The 22023-nt window shown below is 38.6% G+C and overlaps 1 protein-coding gene across 1 annotated transcript in view; it reads right to left on the bottom strand.

The window, feature by feature from the left end:
• Positions 1-12392, bottom strand: part of cps1 (carbamoyl-phosphate synthase 1, mitochondrial) — an 81466-nt gene extending 69074 nt beyond the window's left edge. Inside the window, exons 1-17 of the mRNA XM_030758696.1 lie at positions 12061-12392; positions 10634-10743; positions 10203-10347; positions 8578-8667; positions 8432-8488; positions 8246-8338; positions 8047-8136; positions 6131-6259; positions 5811-5917; positions 5489-5630; positions 5217-5294; positions 4659-4757; positions 4316-4411; positions 3069-3258; positions 2753-2910; positions 2244-2372; positions 1006-1150 (exon numbers count right to left, since the gene is read on the bottom strand). Of these exons, the coding sequence (XP_030614556.1) occupies positions 1006-1150; positions 2244-2372; positions 2753-2910; positions 3069-3258; positions 4316-4411; positions 4659-4757; positions 5217-5294; positions 5489-5630; positions 5811-5917; positions 6131-6259; positions 8047-8136; positions 8246-8338; positions 8432-8488; positions 8578-8667; positions 10203-10347; positions 10634-10743; positions 12061-12174 (1972 nt within the window). The 5' untranslated portion in view covers positions 12175-12392. The remainder of the gene's footprint in view (positions 1-1005; positions 1151-2243; positions 2373-2752; positions 2911-3068; positions 3259-4315; positions 4412-4658; positions 4758-5216; positions 5295-5488; positions 5631-5810; positions 5918-6130; positions 6260-8046; positions 8137-8245; positions 8339-8431; positions 8489-8577; positions 8668-10202; positions 10348-10633; positions 10744-12060) is intronic.
• Positions 12393-22023: the final 9631 nt, after the last annotated feature.

The following is a 22023-nucleotide window of genomic DNA, read 5'->3' as shown; positions in this document are numbered from 1 at the left end:
ATGCATAACTATTTTAAGATAACCTGTGACTGAGCCATGGTAATTCACAGAGGCTTTTATTTGAGCTGTGCAGATATGCTCTGGTAGGCAGAGAGAGCAAGGGAGAGCAAGCAAGAGTAAATTAAAATTTTTATTCTTTATATAATCCACTGTATGTCAAAATTGCTTATTTACTTTCAATTTATTGTATCACAACCAATAAAAACATTCCTAAGAGATATGTAAAAATTAGTCAATCAAGGACCAACAGCTGCTTCGTGCCAACCACCGTTTGTTTCATCAACTCTGGTCAGAACGCCAGGCCATCTGAAAGGCTACAATAATATAATTTGAGGTCTGCAAAAAGCATCATCCCAAAGGGAAGTCCCTATGATTGCTGCTCATCTTCAGCACACAGAAAGGTGGTTCTGATCCAAGCCAAAAACAGTACAAAAACAAATTTCGCTTCAACTGCCTTATGATCGAAGATAATAGTACACTGAAGGTAATCTCAAATAATCTGAATTGCTTTAATAAATTTGAATCAATTAACTTTTAATTGTTTAATTTCAGAAATTTGTTTATCTTCAGTTTTATTCATTCAATAACTTAAGACTGGAAAATGAATTTATTATTGATTCAACATCCTATATTAATGCCTGGTGTATACGGAGCAACTATGTCATCAGTTTGAACCAGTGTGCTCACTGTAACTGTCCATCTTCAAGGTCAGTATGTTCTTATCACACTGGCTCCCATGGGAGTGCCAATAAATGCCTCTGAGTGCAGTTCTTTATCGACTTGAACATAACATTTTGTGTGTCAGTTCACGCTGATCCTTCTGCAGAAGCTTTAATGAAAACCTTAAAAGACAACTGAAGTGTGCTTAGAGAGATAGAGATGGAGACAGACAGACCTTAATCAAATGTAGCTAAACAAATTTAAAAAAAAAATGCAAGGAAAAAAACAGCTTCTCATATTTTGAAGAAGGCCAAACATTAGTGACTAGTTATGCATGCTGGGTACCTGTGTGAATGCCCAGTGGATCAAAGTTCTCCATGTTGCAGACGGTGACACAGTTACCGGCCACATCTCTTACCACCTCGTATTCCACCTCTTTCCAGCCAAGCAAAGATTTTTCCACGAGGATTTGATTGCTCATGGCCAGAGCCTACAATAATTGAACAGCATCAACAATTTAGATGTGTGTGTCTACAATCATCTATCCAATGCTAGCACACATAAATCAATACTCATATATTGTAACTCAATATCACAGGTCTACTGTGTAGATAATACCATTACTACTATGTAAACATTAATATTATGGATTCAGTAGCTCTCAGTAGTGGGTTATTAAAGTTTAAGTTAAACAAGAAGCTGCTTCTACAAGGATTTCTGGTCTTTTTATAGCAGCTGGTCTTTGTAATACTTAATTCCAAAACACGGTGACTACAGAAAAGATGCTTTTCAGACTATGATAAATGTGCACTTTACCTCATCTGTAAAAGAGGGTTATAATTGTTTCAGTGCAAACTGTCCTAACAGATTACCACATTTACTTTGATTTAACAAAGTATTTTAGCAATCAGCAAACTAGAAGGACACTGCAGTGAAACAATCATAACCCTCTTTTTGATACTAGACAAGGACAGACTGGGTTAAAGAAACATTTACCTTGAGGTTTTTATTTTGTATTCTTGTCTAATATTAGACAAAGTGAACTGTCCTTGATACAATCTAGGTGAACAGCTGCTGAGTATAATTGGCAGCAAAACACTTGGCATTGAAACTTCCAAATGAAACAAAAAAGAAAGAAAGCTACAAAGAAATACTTTAAAAGAGCACAAAAACATACATCATGAAAAAAAAGCACCCGCCAATCTAACACAGTCTGGCACAAGTGGTTCATTCTGAAGCCTGTGATCATAGATTAGAACCAATTGAGCTGTCAGGCATAATGTTAGAAAAGGGAAACGCACAAAAGAATGTTGCTTAGCAACAGCAAACTATTCCTTTCTTGGCACAGTACCAAAGAAATGTATCTAAACAATTTCAGAGGTATTATCTGTGTGCAGGTTCATGCTGTGAACTTGAGAAAAGGTATAAAATGAGGAAAAACCTTGTAAGTCTAGGTAAAAATGCTTCAATTGATGATTTTGATTGATTTGAACAGATGATTTTCAATGTTTGTTCAAATGTCAGGAAAAAAGGAATAGTGAAAGAAAATGATTAACTATTAATAAGTGTCTACTTGTTCTGACCTTCTGAGCAGTTTCCTCTAGTTTTTCTTTGTTGGCACACAGACCAGAGCCCAGACCGCCCAGAGCATAGGCCGATCGTAACATCACCGGGTAACCTATCTGCTCTGCTGCTCGTAATGCACCAGATACCTGAAGGATGAGCATATATGTTATGTTTACCAATAACAAAACTTATTTATAGAATAAATGTGCATGCTAAATGAATTGTATTACAAACACAAAACTTCAAATGTAATGAAGAACTGAGTATATAGACAAGGGACTGAAAGAAGAATGTAGTCCATGTCTGAAAAGTGAAGCCAACATGGAAGTGTCTGTTGTCTAATGGCCAACAGAAACCACTTGATATGAGGTCAGTAAAAAAACAAAACATGCTGGACTCAAGGAGTCAGTGTTAGACCACAAACCAATGGGCTGTGGTATCGTTTATACGTAGTCATATGTTACCAGAACTATGGATCAAAATACAGGAGGAGACCACCCCCAACCAAATGGACATGGATCCTTACCGACTCAACAGCAATACTAGGTGCAATTTTCTCATTGATCTCCATTAGTTTCTCAGCAAAAAGCTGTCTGTCCTCTGTGGCCATTATTGACTCCACAGGGGTTCCAAGGACTTTCACCCCATACTGTTCCAAGATGCCACGCTGGAACAATTCTACCCCTGAAGACAAATTACAGATGCATGGTTAAACACAAAACAACAAAATCTAACTTATATGTACAAATTAAAACAAAAAAACTGTATTCCAAAGCCTCCGAGTATTTTTCATTCCGTTTGGTCAGTCCCACATATTGAGCAAGCAACTATGTACATCTTACCACAGTTGAGTGCAGTTTGTCCACCCATGGAGAGCAGGATACCATCTGGACGTTCAGCCTTGATGACTTCTGTTACAAATTCTGGCGTAACAGGCAGGAAGTAGACTGAGTCAGCCTGCTTGGAGCCCATTTCATTGGTCTGAACAGAGGCTATGTTTGGGTTCATGAGCACCGTCTTCAGGTTTTCCTCCTGTATGGCCGCAAGGGTAATTATTGTTTATTAAAACAAAACTTATGCATGATAAATAGTCCCTTTTAGATCATTTACAGAATGTCTATCAGGCCTGTCATTTATCTCAGATTGGTAAAATTACCATTGACAAAATTACCCCCTCAGGCACATCGGAAGGGCACAAGTGCTACTAATAACAAACAGCTCTGGTCAAACATCTGTGCCCCAGCAAACAATGACGAGTTACACAGCTAAACAGAATTCAGGCATCATTATTTTTATTATTTAATAATTTATTATCATTACCAAACTGTGTGCAAACCAAACTTTTATAAAAATTTCCCTTGTATTTTCATAAAAGTCCATTCAAAATAGTGCATGGGCCCCAGAGACAGGTGACAAATTAGAGTAAAAGTCAACACCTTACAGAGACACAGTATCTTAAAACGGTGTTAGGTCAAACACATCCCCGCAACAGCGTCAGTGCACCTCTGCATTTATTCTTCAAGTCTCTGGAATGCTACTTAAGGGAAAGAAAGCCATTCCTTTAAAAGATATTCCCTCCTCTGATACTTTGATGATGATGGTAGAGAGTGACCTTTTACAGGGTGGTCGAAAATGTCCCATGGCTGTTTAATTGGGTTAAGATCTACTGACTGCAAATACCACAGCATGAGATTCATATCATGGTGCCCTATGGATGGGGTTACTGTCATCATGGAAGAGAGCATTTACACAAGAATAAAAATTTTCATCCTAGGATAAAGGGAGTCACTCAGTACAACTTTGTTTTCAAGCTACAGAATCTTAACTACCCAATTTAAGATCAGTATAGCAGAATGAATGACAAATTGAAAAGTCCATTAACTAAAACGCTGATAAATTAAGTCATTACTAGTGTTTAGACAGGATATGTCACATGATTTGACTTCAAAACAATCTTTTGCATTTACTCTGGGGACATACCCTTCCACACAAAGATGGATAAAGCACATTTATGTGCCTTCACTTACAACAAGTATGGCGGATGGCAATTACAACTACAGAAATCATCCATTCATCCAGACACTCTTACCTTCATGGCCTTGATGGCTTGAGATCCCGAGTAGTCAAACTCACCAGCCTGACCAATAGAGAGACCACCAGAACCTAGTACAAGCACCTTTGAGACCTGGATTGACACAAAAAAAGCTGTGATCTGCACCATTTACACAGCAGGTGACAGCAACATCCACATAATGACTGATATAAAACTGCATTACCATAATTCTCTACTGAAGAGTTTCATTAACTATTGAACACCACTTCAATTACAGTCATTAAATTGTTGTTTGAAATGTTATTTTTTTAACTTGTGATTTCTTCCACTTGTGTTCATGTTTGTGATTAACCCGGTCAATTTAGGTGATATACTGTACCTGGGCCCTGGGAGGGACGCTGGGTTTTTTGGGCATGACTGACACTATGCTGGCATCCTTTCCTTTTTTGATCAGGGATATGAAGGCATCAAAGAGAAACTGGGTGGGAAAAAAAAAGTTCTATAACCACAGTTTAAGTAGTATATCAACAATATTGTTTGTTATGGTCTTATGTTCATTGTTGCAGAGCAAAACCAAAGGTTTGGTTAAAAGAAAAAAAAAAGTCTAATTCTTCCTAAAATGTAAAACAGATTTGGAATAAATTCCTCTAAAGTTACAGATCCTTGAGATCACATTTGTTCATAAAAATGCTTCTTGGATGATTTTTTTAATACAAACGTTGAATGTCAAGGTTTATTTATTCAATCAAAAATGTATCTTTTTTTATGGCTACCTAAATACCATATCACTTTTGCAAACCATGCACAACATGTACACAAGTACTATTTTAGAGTAGGACCTCAACTTTTACCAAAGTTGCATCCTGTGAATATACTTTAATTAGCTGGAATATAGAATTCAGGTACTTTATGCAGTACCATCAAAAGTTTTAATTACCTCTGTGTCCGTGGGACCACCCTTAGCCTCAGGGTGGAACTGGGCTGTGAAAACAGGCTTACTGCTATGCATGATGCCCTGGAAATTATTAAAAGTGATATGAAGACACTATTAATATTTCCAAAGTATTAGTGTGAACAACATTCAACCCTTTATTTGCTTGAGTACAGTTATTCTGTAAAATAAACTTTTTTTTTTTTTTTAAATATCCAAAGCCTGGAACACAAAAATGCCCTGTTAAAAACCCAATATTCACATATGCTGAAATCAACCTCGTTGGTGCCATCATTTGCGTTGATGAAAAGCGGGTCCCACCCTGGGGGCAGGGACTCGCTGTCTATGCCATAACCATGGTTCTGTGCAGTAATGAATGCCTGGCCTGTCATCACATTCAACACCGGCTGGTTCTGGCCTCTGGGGACCCACAGAAAACATTATTTCATTACATTTTCTGTAGGAGAGGTTATATTTGAAATGTTAAATAAATAAAATAGTGAGAAGTAGTTGCATCTACAGAGACTGAAATTTTTATCTGAATGCAGAGTATATATAGTGCACTGTGCCATTTTTATGTTAGGTTATTAAATTGTTCACCTGTTACCCATAGGTAGTTTGTATGATTTGGCTCCTGCAGCCAGGGCAGTGATCTGGTTGCCCATACAGATCCCAAATACTGGCTTGGGATGATCACTCTCCAGCACCTTCACAAAACAAATATTACCGAGATAAGGATAAAGTTATAGATGCAGTCGTGAAAAATAATAATAACAACGTACTGACAAATAATTCCCAAGTGCAGACATTGCTCATAGACATTATGTTCTGCGACAACCTTAGCTCTTTCTTAAACCTGTGAACCTATAAATCAGTACTCAAATATCTCAGCATGCACAAACATTTCTGAAGCATCCTACCTTGTGCACATTGTTGATGAGTGTGGTGGCCAGAGATGGATCTCCTGGTCCATTAGATATAAACAGGCCATCATAGTCTAGACTAAGCAAGTCCTGGTCCCATGGCACCAGGTGGACCTCTGCACCTCGCTGCACTCAAAGACATATGTAGTCATTCTGTAATCTTACAGGTATACTTAAAATGTCAAATGGATGTGAAGTCACCCAAAAAAGCATAAGTTCACACTCAATTCATTCCATCCATCCATCCATTCTCTTCCGCTTATCCAGGGCCGGGTCGGGGGGGCAGGAGCCTAAGCAGAGAAGCCCAGGCTTCCCTCTCCCCAGCCACCTCCTCCCGGAGGGACCCCAAGGCATTCCCAGGCCAGCCGAGAGATATAATCTCTCCAGCGTGTCCTGGGTCTACCACGGGGCCTCCTCCCGGTGGGACATGCCCTGAACACCTCACCCAAGAGGGGGCCAGGAGGCATCCTAATCAGATGTCCGAGCCACTCCCCTCCCGGATGGCCACACTCCTCACCTTATTTCTAAGGGAGAGGCCAGCCACCCTTCGAAGGAAACTCATTTCTGCCGCTTGTATTCGCAATCTTATTCTTTCGGTCACTACCCAAAGCTCGTGACCATAGGTGAGGGTAGGAACGTAGATCGACCAGTAAATCGAGAGCTTCGCTTTTACACTAAGCTCCCTCTTCACCACGACAGACCGGTGCAGCGTCCGCATCACTGCAGAAGCAGCCCCGATCCGTCTGTCGATCTCCCGCTCCCTTCTCCCATCACTCGTGAACAAGACCCCGAGATACTTGAACTCCTCCACTTGGGGCAAGAACTCGTTCCTGAGCCTGAGAGGGCACTCCACCCTTTTCCGGCTGAGGACCATGGCCTCAGACTTAGAGGTGCTGATTCTCATGCCGGCCGCTTCACACTCGGCTGCGAACCATTCCACTGCGAGCTGGAGGCCACCCCCTGATGAAGCCAACAGAACCGCATCATCTGCAAATAGCAGAGATGAGACTCTGCGGCCACCAAGGAAGAAGCCTTCCGCCACCTGGCTACGCCTAGAAATTCTGTCCATAAAAATTATGAACAGAATCGGTGACAAAGGGCAGCCCTGACGGAGTCCAACACCCACAGGAAACGAATCCGACTTATTACCGGCTATACGGACCAAGCTCTCACTGTGGTTGTACAGAGATTGAATGGCCCGCAACAACAGGCCAGACACCCCATACTCCCGCAGGACCTCCCAAAGGATACCCCGAGGGACACGGTCGAATGCCTTCTCCAAGTCCACAAAGCACATGTAGACTGATTGGGAAAACTCCCACGCACACTCGAATATCCTCTCAAGGATATTCGAGTGTGCGTGGGAGTGTGAATATCAATTCATTCCTCTAGTTGTAAAAATAACCAAAAGTAACACCAAATGAACAAATGTTAATGAGACCTCTGACTTTTATGGTTTAAAATCTCCAAAAATGTAAAACAATATACTATTATGAATACTGCAAAAATATAACCAAGCCAAACACCAAGCATACACATTGAACCAGAATAAAAGCAAATCAAGGAGCATATATTGTGTGTTTTAGTTTCTAAATTAATATTATAACCAATTACAAGCCAATATCAGCGTTAGAACAACAAGTCATTAACTTGGAGCAAACCTGATGAAAACCCGCTCTATCTTATAGCTCCATGACACAAACAACTTTTACATTTCTGGAGCTCATTAGGCCCAGATTTACTTTCTCAAAATTTCTAGGTCAGGTCGCAGAAAACATGTAACAGAGTGTCGACTTTTTAAATCTGTTTTTATGCTGAGAAGGTCATTTGGGGCTAAGTCACAAAAACATCTCTTGAGTGTGCGATCTAAATAGGACACACACAATCCAACAAGGACGTTTCAGGCCACTCACCTTAACCAGCAGCCGAATTATGTTATGTTTAATACCACAATCAACAGCCACCACTTTAATTGGGTTTCCTTTTCCAAAAACTCTGATTTCCTGATGAGAATAGAAGCACAACAAGTAGAGGTTAGTACTATTCGATTATTTGTAGACAAAGGACTTTTTAATCTGATATTGTCAAATATAAATGACTGCCAGTCATTACCTTGGTTGATACTTCTGCTACCAGATTTTTCTGATTGGGGTCAGTTATATCAACAGGTTGGCCATCAAATTCAATCTTCCCCAAAACCGTTCCCTTAGGAGAAACCACAAGCCTAATATATCAGACACCGATCCACCAATCCATTCATTAAATCTGCAACAGATCCAGTCTTTGTATTTGCACTACCTTATCTCTGATGACTTTGGTCAGCATCCTGGTGTCTATCCCAAACAGTGCAGGAACCTTTTAAGGAGGGTAAGATTTAAATTTACAGAAAAGTCATTCATCACTTTGACATTCTCACATCAGGAGCTGGTAATTTGAACCCCAACCTTCTCTTCTTGTAGCCACTGACCCAGAGACTTCACAGAGTTCCAGTGGCTGAACTCGTGGCTATAGTCTTGAACTAGAAGACCAGATACCTAGAGGCACCAAAACATTGTATTAGCTGTGGGAAAAAAAATAAAAATAAAGCCTGAAACCACTTCAGGCTATTAACTGCAGTTTCATGCAGTTTTTAATAAAGATGTTAGTCAATAACAATAATCACTCCTGACCTGATGCTTCATCCACTTAACCCTAGCTTTAATTAAAAAAAAAAGATCACTGGAAAAAAAAAAAAAAAAAAAAAAAATGGCAAGTGACCATGTGTGATTTTCAGATGGCTGGTCAGTGACAACTGCAATGTTAATTTTTGCTTTGCCAACAAATAAATACAGCTCTAATATTAACATTAAGCTGACACTGTTATCAGTAAGATTATAAACATATACAGTTAGGTCAATAAGTAATTGGACATTTTATAGGTTCAAAAGTAGTTGGACAAGCAGTTTCATGACCAGATGAAGCCTGTTTCCGCTTTCTTCCCTGACAAATTAAGTATTTAAAAGATGCAGAGGTAATTCCAAGTGTTGAACTTTAATATAGTAGCTTTTTACTGTAAATCTCAATAAGAGGAACAAAGAAATACCAATCCAAGTTAAGGAGGCCTTCATTAGGCTGGGAGACCCAAAACAGCAATCTGGTACATTCTTAAAAAGAATGAAAGCAGTGACCAGCTCAACAACACCAAAAAGCCTGAAAGATCACAGAAGACAACTAAGTGGATGATCACAATTAGTTTTTCTTTGGTTAAGAAAAACCTTCATATCATTGATAAAGTCTATAATCAAGAGATGCCTTCAAGAACATAAATACACAGAGTTTACAACAAGGTGCAAACCACTGGTTACATTCAAGAACAGAAACACCAGAAAACATCTAAAAGAACCTGCAGAAGTCTAAAAAAAACAATTTCTTGGACACATGAAACCAAGAATGATGGGATGGGAAAAGTATGGAGCAGAAAAGGAACAGAAAGCATAACACACAAACATGGCAGAGGCAATGCTATGGCTGCCAATGGACTCGGTCACAAGTGTTTATTGATGATGTGACTGCTGATAGAAATAGCAGGATGAATTCTGAAGTGTAGAGGGCAATACTCTGCTCACATTCAAATTCTGCAAAACTGATCAGACAATGGCTAAATGGAATGCTTCTTATATGATGCTTTCTACTTGAGCACTCAAAGTGCTTTATACAATATGTCTCATTCTTAGAAACACTTTTTTCTACACATAAGTGCTTTCTGTCTAACATTCATGCTCTATTGAACACATCAGAAAGCAACTTAGTGTTCAGTATCTTGCCCAAGGAGAAGCCAAGAATTGAACCACCGACCTGCCGATTAGGAGACAACCTACTCTACCCCCTGAGCTACAGCCAGGAGCTAATGGTACAGTGGTACAGAGGTACCGTGGGGTGCAAAAAGACTAATCTAAATTCAGCAAAAGAATGCCAAACACTTAACAGCAAAAGAAAACTACCATAGAAAGAGTTAATTACTGAATGTAAGGGAATATAAAGGCATATTTGTAACACAATTTAAGAACACACAAACACCTTAATTACCTACCTGGATGCGTTCTGACTCCACATGTTTTCTCAGGCCTAGCTCATCCAGTTCCTGTGTATTTGGCACACCATAATTGCCTACAATTGGGTATGTCAGTGTCAGTATTTGACCTCTGTAGCTGGGGTCAGTTAGTGCCTCGGGATACCTAAAGAAGGAAAATTTTATCAAGATCTGGAATGAAGTGGAGAAAATGCACATAAACTCAGACTTGTGAAAAATATTTAAAACTAAATAAATACAACTGGAATGTAAAGGTTATCAAGTTAAAAGCAAGTTTTACGTCATATATAAAGCAGATTTACATTATTTTTTTTACAATGTCTTTGTTTTTCTTCAAATCTGACCTCCAATTGTTGAGGTGCGCCATCAAAAAATGCAATAAACAAAAATCTAAGAGAGTTATAATTTCAGTCAGTATTTCTCCTTCTTACCCCACGAGACCAGTATTGAAGACCAGCTCTCCAGCTACAGAGGCATCATGCCCAAAAGAAATCCCTTTCATCCTGGTGCCATCCTCTAAGACCAGGTGGGCTGTCTGGGCCTGGGAGTTAAAAGTAAAGTAAAAATCACACCCAAAAATAATGTATTCTCTTTTTATTAAGTGACTTTGGAAGGACCAAAGGAAAAAATTTAAATAGATGTGCTGTAGATTTTGAGTTTAGAAACTATGGCAAACCGTGAGTCTCTGTGACTTCATGCTGAAACTGCAGGCCTGTGTGAATTGTACTGTGAATGCTGAGACAGACAATTCTGTTCTTCTGTTGTGTGTGTGTGTGTGTGTGTGTGTGTGTGTGTGTGTGTGTGTGTGTGTGTGTGTGTGTGTGTGTGTGTGTGTGTGTGTGTGTGTGCGCATCTGTACACATGTCTAAGAGAGAGAGTCCACTACTGTAAATGGAGAGAGCGGCATAGATTAATATAGAGGGTGGTATGGTGCACTATTACCTCCAGCCAGTGGCCATCACAAAAACAGTGACCGATATTACTCCTACTCTTCACAGATATATTCAAATTGGCATACTATTGATCTGTTTGCTGCATTTAGATCTTAAAATGTAATTATGTGCATTAATTTAATGTTGATTAGTAAATTAATGCATGTAATTAATGAGTTTTTGAAAACTAGCATTTAATCTACCACAACTCAGACTTCAATTAAATAAATGTGGCATTTTATGTGGATGTTGCAATCAGAGATCATCTTAAGCATGATGCAACATCTCCTCTGATTTGCACGTTATGCACAGTTCTGTAGCTGTTTGCAACTTTAAGAGAGACAGAGATATGAACATCTTCTCCACTTAGAGTATCTCATTTTATAACTTATTTTACGGACTGTCACAGCGTAAATCTCACTTATCTATAACCGCTCCAAACTGCATCGAAAAACCAGCTATTTTACTAAAATATTCCAGATGACAAAAGCTGAATACGACGACAAATACCTTAGTGTGCTTTATTGAACCGAATATAACTACGTGTCTATTCGGCGTACGGAAAGCATGCCTGGCGTTATTTATTTTAATACTTTTCCAACTTTTTCACCTGGCACGCATTCCTACTTGGCAGCCACCGTGTGGCTCAACTGTTGCTTGTGAACTTCAGCACATGGCTAGGTTATGATAAATAAAAACGCGTTTACTGTGCAGTATCGATGCCGAATATATGAGTAGTTTCTCACTTTTTTGAAGGCTGCACTAGCTTTTTATGTGTGTATGCAAAGCACCGCAGATTTCCTAGATTTTTTCTGAAGTTCAAGGGCAGAATGCAGTCACTTACCTCCGGTAAGAGCTTTGAAAAGGTTAACGTCTTACATTTATTACAGACAATAGTAGTTTTTAGCCACACTTCGTTTTCTTACCTTCACACTTAATGATTTTGCAGTTTGAAGTCTCAGCCAGCCCGTGTTTCCCACTTTTCTGCCTAACGCGCATCCTTGTCTCAAAGATTTAACAGCTAGAAGGATTTTTGTCATATTAATCTGTAAGCACGCGTTCAGTAAAACAGCACAGACGTGGTCGAGAGATTACAAGTTATAACAAATAACTGGGAGGTTAAAACAAACCAAAAAAAAAAGTCTACAAGACTTCAGCTTTCGTGTCCACGTTACACCCTGCTGCATAAGCAAGTGAGCACTTGAAACGTTGATCTGGATTGGCCGCCGGGGAACTGTTGAAGCGCTCGGTGTTTATGGCCTCAGGAAAACAGTAGATGAATGAATTAAGGAGTCACATGCGTTTAAACTCCGAAATGCACGTAGAGTGACCACATCCCAACAAACTAAATACGGTACAAAGAGTTTATTTGTGAGGTTGCCTCTGAAAAAAAAAGTAAGGACTAGCTGTAATTCCAAAACAATAATCTTGTCAAACCAGTTGAATTAAAGCTGAAAGTCTTTATTTCAATCACATATTGATTTTTATTTTTATTTGAATGCATATACATAATTTTTGAATAACTCTGAATCCATCACGCTCGTCTAATTTAAATTCTGCAAAAGAATGGAAATTACATGCTACTATACAGAGGTCTAACTACTGAATGCAAGGGCATATAAAGCACATGGCCTCTGTAATATAAAATCTAGGAGCATTACCACGCCTTACTTACCTACCTGGATGTGTTGTGACCAGAGGTGGGAAGTAACGAAGTACAAATACTTCGTTACTGTACTTAAGTAGATTTTTTAGGTATCTGTACTTTACTTGAGTATTTATTTTTCTCAGTACTTTTTACTTTTACTCCCTACATTTTTACACAAGTATCTGTACTTTCTACTTCTTACATTTTCAAACAGACTCGTTACTTTTTAACACTTCAGGGAGAAGCTTGCATTTCCAGTCAGTGCGCAGTCAAACAAACGATCTGAGGCTAAACGGAGGAATAATAACAGATAAGAGACAATCGTACTGGCGTATCCTCCATCCCCGGGGCTTATTGGGTACAAAGGGATTAAATACGTAAACCCATATAATTAATGTCTCATTTATAGCCCTATAATCAGGGGTTACAGTGGGCCGGACCGAGTCCGTAAGTTGTGCTCGAGGCACATAAACAGCTTAGCTAGCGCTACTGAAGAGGAGCGAGCATAAAGGGAGTAACGTGTGGCAGGTAAATGCAACGTTTCTAAATGCTCAACAAATATCAGCAAACACACAAAGTGTGTGCAGTTTGTCACACAGTGTGTCTGCTAGCTAAAAGAAGAGCTACTGTATTTACAGTAAAGCTCTGTGTTGGTGCATAGAGGCTGTGTTCGTGGTCAGAGTTACAGGTTACATCAGTGTAGCAGAGATGAGTTTGAATCAAAGCTGCTGATGCTGAGATTCATTCACTGAATCCAACATTAATAGGAATGGAGATCAGCTCAGATAGCTGTGAAATTCTGGGCTACATCTTTGTGAATTCAGTTCATCCACACAGAGCAGTAAACCTCGGAGCAGCAGCAGCAGGTCAGCTGATCACAGCCTGCACACCAACATCATTTACTGCAGCTACAATAGAAAGTTGTGATTCTTCTCCCCATGCAGAGCCACTGCAGCTGATCTTAGGGTTCCTCCACCTTCTGAATCCCACTGTAACCCCTGAGTATCCTCATGTTTGTGTTTAGGTGGAGGCACAGTCACCCTCTACTATGGAGGACACAGAGAACAGAGCTGTGTTTAAATTGCCTTTCACAGTTTGTGTCCTACATAACAGATTCAAGCTGAGTGCATTCATTAGGATTAAAATTTAGACTAGAATAACATTTGTGTTCTCATGTTTATTTTATATAATTACAATAATATATAATAATGAGGTTTGTTTAGCTTTACACAAAAATAGCAGGTAGAAATGTCTGCCAAAGAACTACTTTTACTTTCTTACTTTGAGTACATTTCAGAGCCTGTACTTTTTTACTTTTACTTAAGTAAAGAAGTTGAACCAGTACTTCGACTTTTACCAAAGTATTTTTGAACACAAGTACTTGTACTTCTACTTAAGTACAGAATGTCAGTACTTTTGCCACCTCTGGTTGTGACTCATGACACGTGTTTTCTCAGGACTAGTTCATCCAGTTCCTGAGGGATCTAATTCTTTTTTTTTTTTTCCAAATTAAAAAAAAAAACATGCACTGATCATGTCAAAATATATTTTGAATTTACTGTAATTCATTTGAAAGCAAAATATAAGTAGAAATGAACAATAATTCTTTTGATTGTCTTATGAGATAGTCTTTACTCTTGTATTCCAAGCGTACAAGCGTATAATATATAACTGTTAAAAGGGCTACTGTCATCTGCAGTTCTCTGTGGTAATCCATAGATCTGTACGTCTCTTTTTAAACCAGCAATTCTTTTAAACTTATAAGTGAAGACCTTTTTTTAAAAGTGAGGCACATTGTCTCAGTATGAGGGGACAAAGGATAAAAATGCAGCGCAGGATTCGTAGATAGGAACAAGGTGTTCTGCAGCCCAAAAATGTAGCTCTGTGGTGGATCGGCATGATTTAACCTGTAAACTATATAGTCACAGTCACCCATTGGTTAATTAAGCAGTTGGCCATAGATTTTACTTTTGTTCTCATTTACTGGCTGCCTTTCATCATTATTATAAAGGCTAAATTGAAACTAGAAATAGGCTTTTGGAACAAAATTTTCAAAATTTTTTACACTTAATGAAGGTCTTAGATTCTTTCTTTTTTGTTTAAAATGTTTGTCAAAAATGTCTACACACAACACATTTGTGATTATATGTGCAGCCTGCATTTTAGAACATGAAAAAAAATCTAAAAGAAAAAAACACATACCCACTGGGAATATATGTACCCACTTAGAGCAAACTTTTGTCTAGTGCTTTCTGTGCAACAAACTCTATACACATTTTCTTTGAGGCCAATTGCCTGCAAAAAAAAAAAGAAAAAAAAAAAGGGGGGAAACTGACCATGGAGTGGCTGCATGGTGGTAGGATTAGAGTGTGCTGTGTATTTGCTGATCACTGCAAGACTGGTCCTCTGTGGAGAAGGCTGTCTGACTGCCACTCTGCTGTGTTCAGCAGTCTGAACAAAGTGGGTGTGAGTACTAGGACCTGTTTAGATCAGGAAATACCTCCACACTCCAGAAATTGTACTTGGAACAATGGACTGTGTTGTGTTGTTAACTTTGTAACTGCATGATGCCATTTGCCACTCTTTCGCATTAAAGAAGTGATCTGGTGCAATATATCATTGAATATTTAAGTGCATTATACATATGTATTACATTCCTATGCTGAAGTTTACTTATTTTAAGTACTTTTGTGTAGATCCTTTGTGTTTGAATAAACTACCCTCTTCTCCCTGTAAACCACAATTACCGCCTCCAGTTGAAGTGAAGCGTTGTGCGCGCCTCCTCCTGTACATCTGTGGAACACTGCTGACATCCAGTGGCAATTTTTGTGCAAGAGCTTCAGCAGGATCTTGAGTCACTAAACAGGGTTGTAGCAGCTCGATGAGTGGCTACACTTGATATGCACATTTGCAGCTCTCTCTCTAGATATATATACACGAGTTAAAGTGACACCGGTGTCGTTTAGCTCTTAGCGTGTTGTAAAAGCAATGACAGCTTTACAGTTGAAATGACCACTAGATTTAAGTCTTCATGTAGAGCACGTCTATTTATGTAATGAAGGAAGTGATGTACAGTCTCCATTTATACTGCTGTCCAAACCTCACTTCATACCATTATTGTTCTTTTAAAAGACCAATACTGTGGGCTTTAACAGGGAGAACTGGTCGTTTTCATGTTTGTTAAAGCAAATGCAAATGTTCAGCAGAAGCTTAACCATTCAGATTGATATTAATCGTTAGATATTAATAATTAATAGATATTAATTTTCTTTCTCTCTATAGTCTGTGACAGCTAAAGGTAACCTGAAATCCAAGATAAAACATCAAAACATCTGGACTGTTTATTCAGACTGATTATTTCCTGTCTGTGACAGTGGTTTAACTTCTGCAATAGTTTACAAGTTTATTTTATTCTGCACCTTAAAATAACACAGACGAGTTTTCATGTGCACAGAACATTTATGCATTTATTCTTTTAACAACTATGTGACATTAAAACTTAACCTTTTAGAATGGTCGTATTGTGAAACTCTAAGATTAACTCCTACAATTATTTGCTTTTGGCGTCTGTACAATACAGACCTCATTACACATCTCTTTTCATCCTGGTGCTGAGCTGTTCCAGTAATTAATCATTTTATTTGAAGTTGTCCTTGAGAAAACCTGTCACAGCAGATCCATAAGCCTGAGAATTATTACTGACATTAAATAGCTTTATATTAAGCGTATAAATATTTTTACGAGAATATGAAGCCACTCAACACTTAATTAGGTACTAATTTTGTTCCACTGTCACTTTTAAATATATCAAACATCAGATTTGATGGTGTGTCATTGTTTGTCTGTTTTGTAAATAATGCAGTAAAATGTCAGAGTGTAAACATGTACTCAGCATGTGTAATTTAGAGATCATCGCTGCATAGGCCTATAAAACTGACTGCTTAATTGTTATTATAGGATTGAAATTAGTGCCATATTTACTGTCTCATACACCATTTCACACAATATGGGTAAACTGTCTTCATATACTATACTGAACTCAACACACACTAATTTTAGCAATCAATAAAATGGGAATTAAAAATAATTTAGTTTGTGCTTCTATGCCAAATGTTTCCATTTTAAGCTATAGCACCAAAATCCAGCCTTGGCTGTTTTCTATCAATAATGATGGCATCACAACTTCTGGAAAATAGCTATGTGATGATTGGGAGAACATGAGAAGCCTGTGCAATGTACTGTATGGCTCGTTATTACTGGGAGGGCTGTCATTAGCTGCCTTTTAAATTCCTCCACTGATTGGCTGGCGTGCAGCCTAATGAACTCCAGTGTCTATCCAGTGTCTATGTGGAGGGATCCCACATTGTCTGCGGTTTCAAGTGTGAGTTTCAGATGGTGACCAAGCTTAAGAGAGGACGTAAATAGACAGATAGGCTCCCTCACCCCTTTCTTTGCCAGGTTTCCAAGTCTTGGCCCTGACATAAGAGAGATAACTGGTGCTTTATTTCAAGGATGTATGGTGGTGTTTGTTCACTGTAGGGTACGACTACTTATGTTGAGGAGTTTGACATTATTGGCACTTTATATAGAAAAAAATAAACTTGTTTATTTGTGTAGCATCTTTCAACAAAAAAGCGCTATACATTAAATACAAGCAGGCACAGAAAAGGAAAAGAATGGAGTAAAAATACTGATAGTTGTAGCAGATCTAAAGTTTTGTTCATGTGGGGCAAAATGCTGCTGCTCCATAATTAGTTCTGAATGTGGGGGCTGATGATTTTCGAGGTCTGAATGGTTCATAAAGTAGGAGCAGATGAGAAATGAACTGCGGAACCAAACCTCTCAGTGCTTGATTTAAAGCAGTTACAGTTCACAGCATGCAGGAGGCAAATGCAAGGAAAGCAGTGATGTGTTTCACATTCATGGATGACCTGATTTTATTCAAGTCATTGCACAGTTTAGCTGGATTTTATGCATACAGTGTTAATGGCAGGATAGCAGGAGTAGTGACATATATATTACAGTAGTAATGACTGGAAAATTGTTTGTCTGGCTTCCTGGACTGCTTCTTTGAAGTCAAAAGTTACATTATTAAAAAAAGAAAAGTAAAACTATATTTTTATGCTTTCATTTCCATTATTCTAAATAAACAAATAAACAGTTACTGATTTATTTTCATTACAAAGTGGCTCACTTTGTAATGATAACAAATCACTTTGAGTTGTGTTCTATACTGCTAATACAACCTTTTGAACAAGACTTTGCTCCCATGGTTCAGTGCTTCACCAGGACCTGTCAAGTTAGTAAAAAAATCCACTCACAGTGTCACCATGAATGCTTTGAGTGGCATCATGACAGTTTGACTGTCCTGCTGTGACAGCAAATTCCACCTCTAGATTGTTAAATGAAGTTATCAGCTGGAGAAAAAGAAGGTGGAGACTGTTCCCTTTGGCTTGCATTTCAATCTTCTGTGGTGATGTAGTGGCCTCAGTAAAAAGGGCAATAAGTACCTTTGTTTAGCCTGAACCCATCTTAAGCCCATGCGGCCAGTGTAGGGCTTTCTAGTGAGTAAGGGGAGGGAAAGAGAACATGCGGGCCAAAGAGGCTGCATCAGCCCCCTTAAGGAGCCATAGGCCCCGCTCTTTGAAATCCCAAGAAACTTCACACCTCTCTGTGGGGACTATAAATAGGCACCATCTGTCCCCCCAGGCTCAGTTACAGCCTCATTCCTTTTGGCATGGATGGAGGGCAGAGAAGGAAGCACTCAGGTTTAAAAAGAGGGGGCGGTAGATGGAACCAGAATCCAAAATTTACTCTCTGCTCATCTTAGAAGGCTGACTGGGTGACCTCTGCTGAATGTTTTGAGGCAAAGGAAGTCCTTCACTACGCTCCGTCATTTCCTTCTCCCCTCAGCGCTTCAGCTCTCACAGAGACAAATGCCAGCAACCGGGGAGCTTCTGCCATCTTTGGAATCTTGACACCACACCGCACTCATCGCATGATGTTTTTCTCAAGCTCAGGTTCTCAGCATTTCATTAATCATGCTTAGCACAGGAGTACTCCAAGACTAAGGCAGGTGCTACGTCTTGAAATCAGTACCTCTGTTTTTTTTCCTTCCTCACAAACTCTTAATTGCACATCTCATAATGTCATGGCTGAAGTTTTAGTTCTAATAACCTAAATTCCCAAATTTACAAATCAGGATTCGAGTCAGAAATATTTTGAACATCAGAATTTTACAAATTACTATGAATGAAAATTGGCAGGCATTTAAACCTTACGTCACAACTCCATTCCTGAGAGGAGACCGTTATAGCACCTGTTTTGAAGCAAACCGTGGAGGGATATTACGAAATGCCTCCACCAAGGGTGTACTAGAGAGTGCGGAAGTGACACATGGAAGACAGATCAAAGCTGCAAAAGAACATCCCTCAAAAGCCCCGTCCTCACATATGGAGTTTATTTAGTCTTATGTGACACAATCTAAAAACAATTTGTCTTTTTTTAAAAATTAAAATTGTATTTTAATTTCTGTCTATGGCACCTTGTAGCAACAGAGCATTCAAACAGCACTGTGAAGCCAAGTGAAAAACTCTCTAGGATGCTTATGGGAAATCATTTGAACATTACCAAGTAGGAGAACAATAGCTTTTCATTTCAATAAACATTGTTTGTGTTACCCCACTTTGGTTGTTGATTCATATTAATGCTATGCTTTAACATCCCAATTTCCCTATACTGATCAGTGATGTTTTATCTGAGCGTATCCCCTTCAGGCTCAAAAGACAAGCTCTGGTAAGATAAAAGTTAAATAACTTCAAAAACATTTGTGTTGAGAATGCAACATGGCTGATTCTAATTGGTGATGTGGGCTTTTTGCACACACTATTTCTATTATTTCTTTAATGGGAAAAGAAAACACTAGCAGAATTGCAACTGTAAGAGCTAAAGAAGCACACTTTTATAGAACATGTTGACCGACTGGAAGACCTGACTACCAAAGAAGGAATACAAGACACATAAGAAATATGAATAGCTCTGACAGCTCATGGTCTTGACCCTAACTAGGATAATTATAGCTCAGTATTGTCTGAGCTTGGAAGGAGACTGGCAAACTGGTCACTTTACATAACTTATTGGGTGAGAATATAGCAGCACTTCATAAAACAGCTTGCAACTTTTAGCTTAAAAAAGTTGTTTTACTATCAACTTTTTTTTTTCCGAATTTAGGGTATAATCTTCAGTACCTAAAGCAACTTACTGCCTCTGAATGACAGGAGAGTAACAAGTTTCAGATTTAAAGGAGAAACAAATTATACTGTAAGTATTTTTTAATCTACTGACTTCCTTTCAGAGTACTTAAAAAAAAAGCTTTTTTTTAAAGCATTTTCAAAGGTATTTTTTAAATTAAAGGTAAGTTATTTGAGCCAACATCCATGTTCGCACCATCACTACAGATATCAATAACACTGTGTTGCTCTGTATGCTGGTTCTGGAGGGGTGGTCACACTCATTCATTCAATACTGTGCAAAACTCTTGAGCCACCCAACAATTCTTTATGTTTTACAAAGAAAATGGGAAATGGGTGCAGCCATTTGTTGCAACCATAAATGAAAATACAGTCTATAAGGCCAAAATAGAGTTTGTACAATTCTAACAAGCTTGAAAGTCAACATTTGCTATGACCACCTTTATTCTTTAACACATCCTGATCTCTCTAAGGCAGCTTTCTTCTCACTTCTTTAAGTAGTCTTCAGGAATAGTTTTCCAGGCTTCTTAAAGGATATTCAAAGCTCTTCTTTGGATGTTGGCCGCATTTTGTTCCATTGTCTCTCAAGATGATCCCACACTGCTTCAGTAATGTTGAGGTCTGGGATCTGGCAAGGCCAATCCATGACTGATACTGTTCCAGTGTGTGTTTTTCTATCCAGGTATGCTTTTACAGCATTGGCACTGTGCTTCTACAAGTCAATACCTATCAGACACTTTCCAGATAGTGTTACACAGTGGTACTTTTCTGCATTCATAATTCCATCTATTTTAATAAGATCCCCAACATCACTGGCTGAAATCTAACCTCAAACCATGACAGAGCCTCCACCATGTTTTACAAATGGTTGTAGACACTCATTGTTGTACTTCTTTCCTGACCTCCACTGTACTTACTTATGATGATTTGATTTTCAGTGGAGTTCTTGTGTAATTTGCCATACCTCAGCCTTTTCTCCCTGTTTTACTTCTTTCAGAATGCCTGCTTGACACACATTTTTTTTAGATCTGCTACTACTTCATTTGCTCTCCACTTTTCCAGTTTCCTCAAATTTTTTAAAGACACACTGCAATGCAAAGATACACCAAGTTTTCAGCTATTAGCTCTTTGAGAATCACTTTGTTGGTGCAAAAATCCTATTTTATGCCTGTCAAACTAGTAACAAGGTGCCTTGTGACACTTGACTGATTCATAGGTCAGTGTTAAGTGGCTTAACAAACAAAAAAAGTTTCTGGTCAGGTACAAGGACTGGACTGAAAATGAGTGAAAAAGCAGCCACTGTCCAAAGAAAAACTTTATAAAACCATATACAGTAGACCACTTTATAAAATGATAGGAAAGTCTGGCTCCTCAAAAGCAAAATAGAAAGAAGGGTTGCTCAAGACTTTTGCACAGTATTGTATATTTTATGCTGTGCAGAAGCCTCACATGAGATCTACCTAAGATAGCATGCATAAATGTAACAGCACCATTCCATAATTACAAAAATAAGGAAACATAGCTTAATATGAATATTACTGAATATTACTTTTTGCCTCCTTTTCCTCTTATTCTGTCATCATGGATGGTATTGTGGATCACCACAGGAGCCTGTTAAATTTGTTCCTCAGATGTCACTGCCATTCCATGTACTGTAGAGCTGAAGCTCATTCTTCTCTTGAGATGTCTGACCTCACATCTCTACTATGACTTTCTCAAAGGGACTGGGCACTGGTGATAGATGAGAGGTTAAGCATTTAGTCACAAGAAGATTGTACTGTATATTCAATTCAATTCAATTCAATTTGATTTATATAGCACCAAATCACAACAAACAGTCGCCTCAAGGCGCTTTATCTTCACTAATGTGATAAACAGTAAACTAAAAGATATTTAGACACCCCTTTTCTTTAGGCTGCTGGAGCAAATGACACAGAACTTACTTGGCTACACTGAAAAATGGATTTGATTTTTTGTAATGGAATTAAGAA

Source organism: Archocentrus centrarchus, chromosome 21 (assembly GCF_007364275.1).
Source record: "Archocentrus centrarchus isolate MPI-CPG fArcCen1 chromosome 21, fArcCen1, whole genome shotgun sequence".
In the NCBI taxonomy this organism is placed as follows: Eukaryota; Metazoa; Chordata; class Actinopteri; order Cichliformes; family Cichlidae; genus Archocentrus; species Archocentrus centrarchus.
This window is presented reverse-complemented; position numbering and strand designations above follow the sequence as displayed.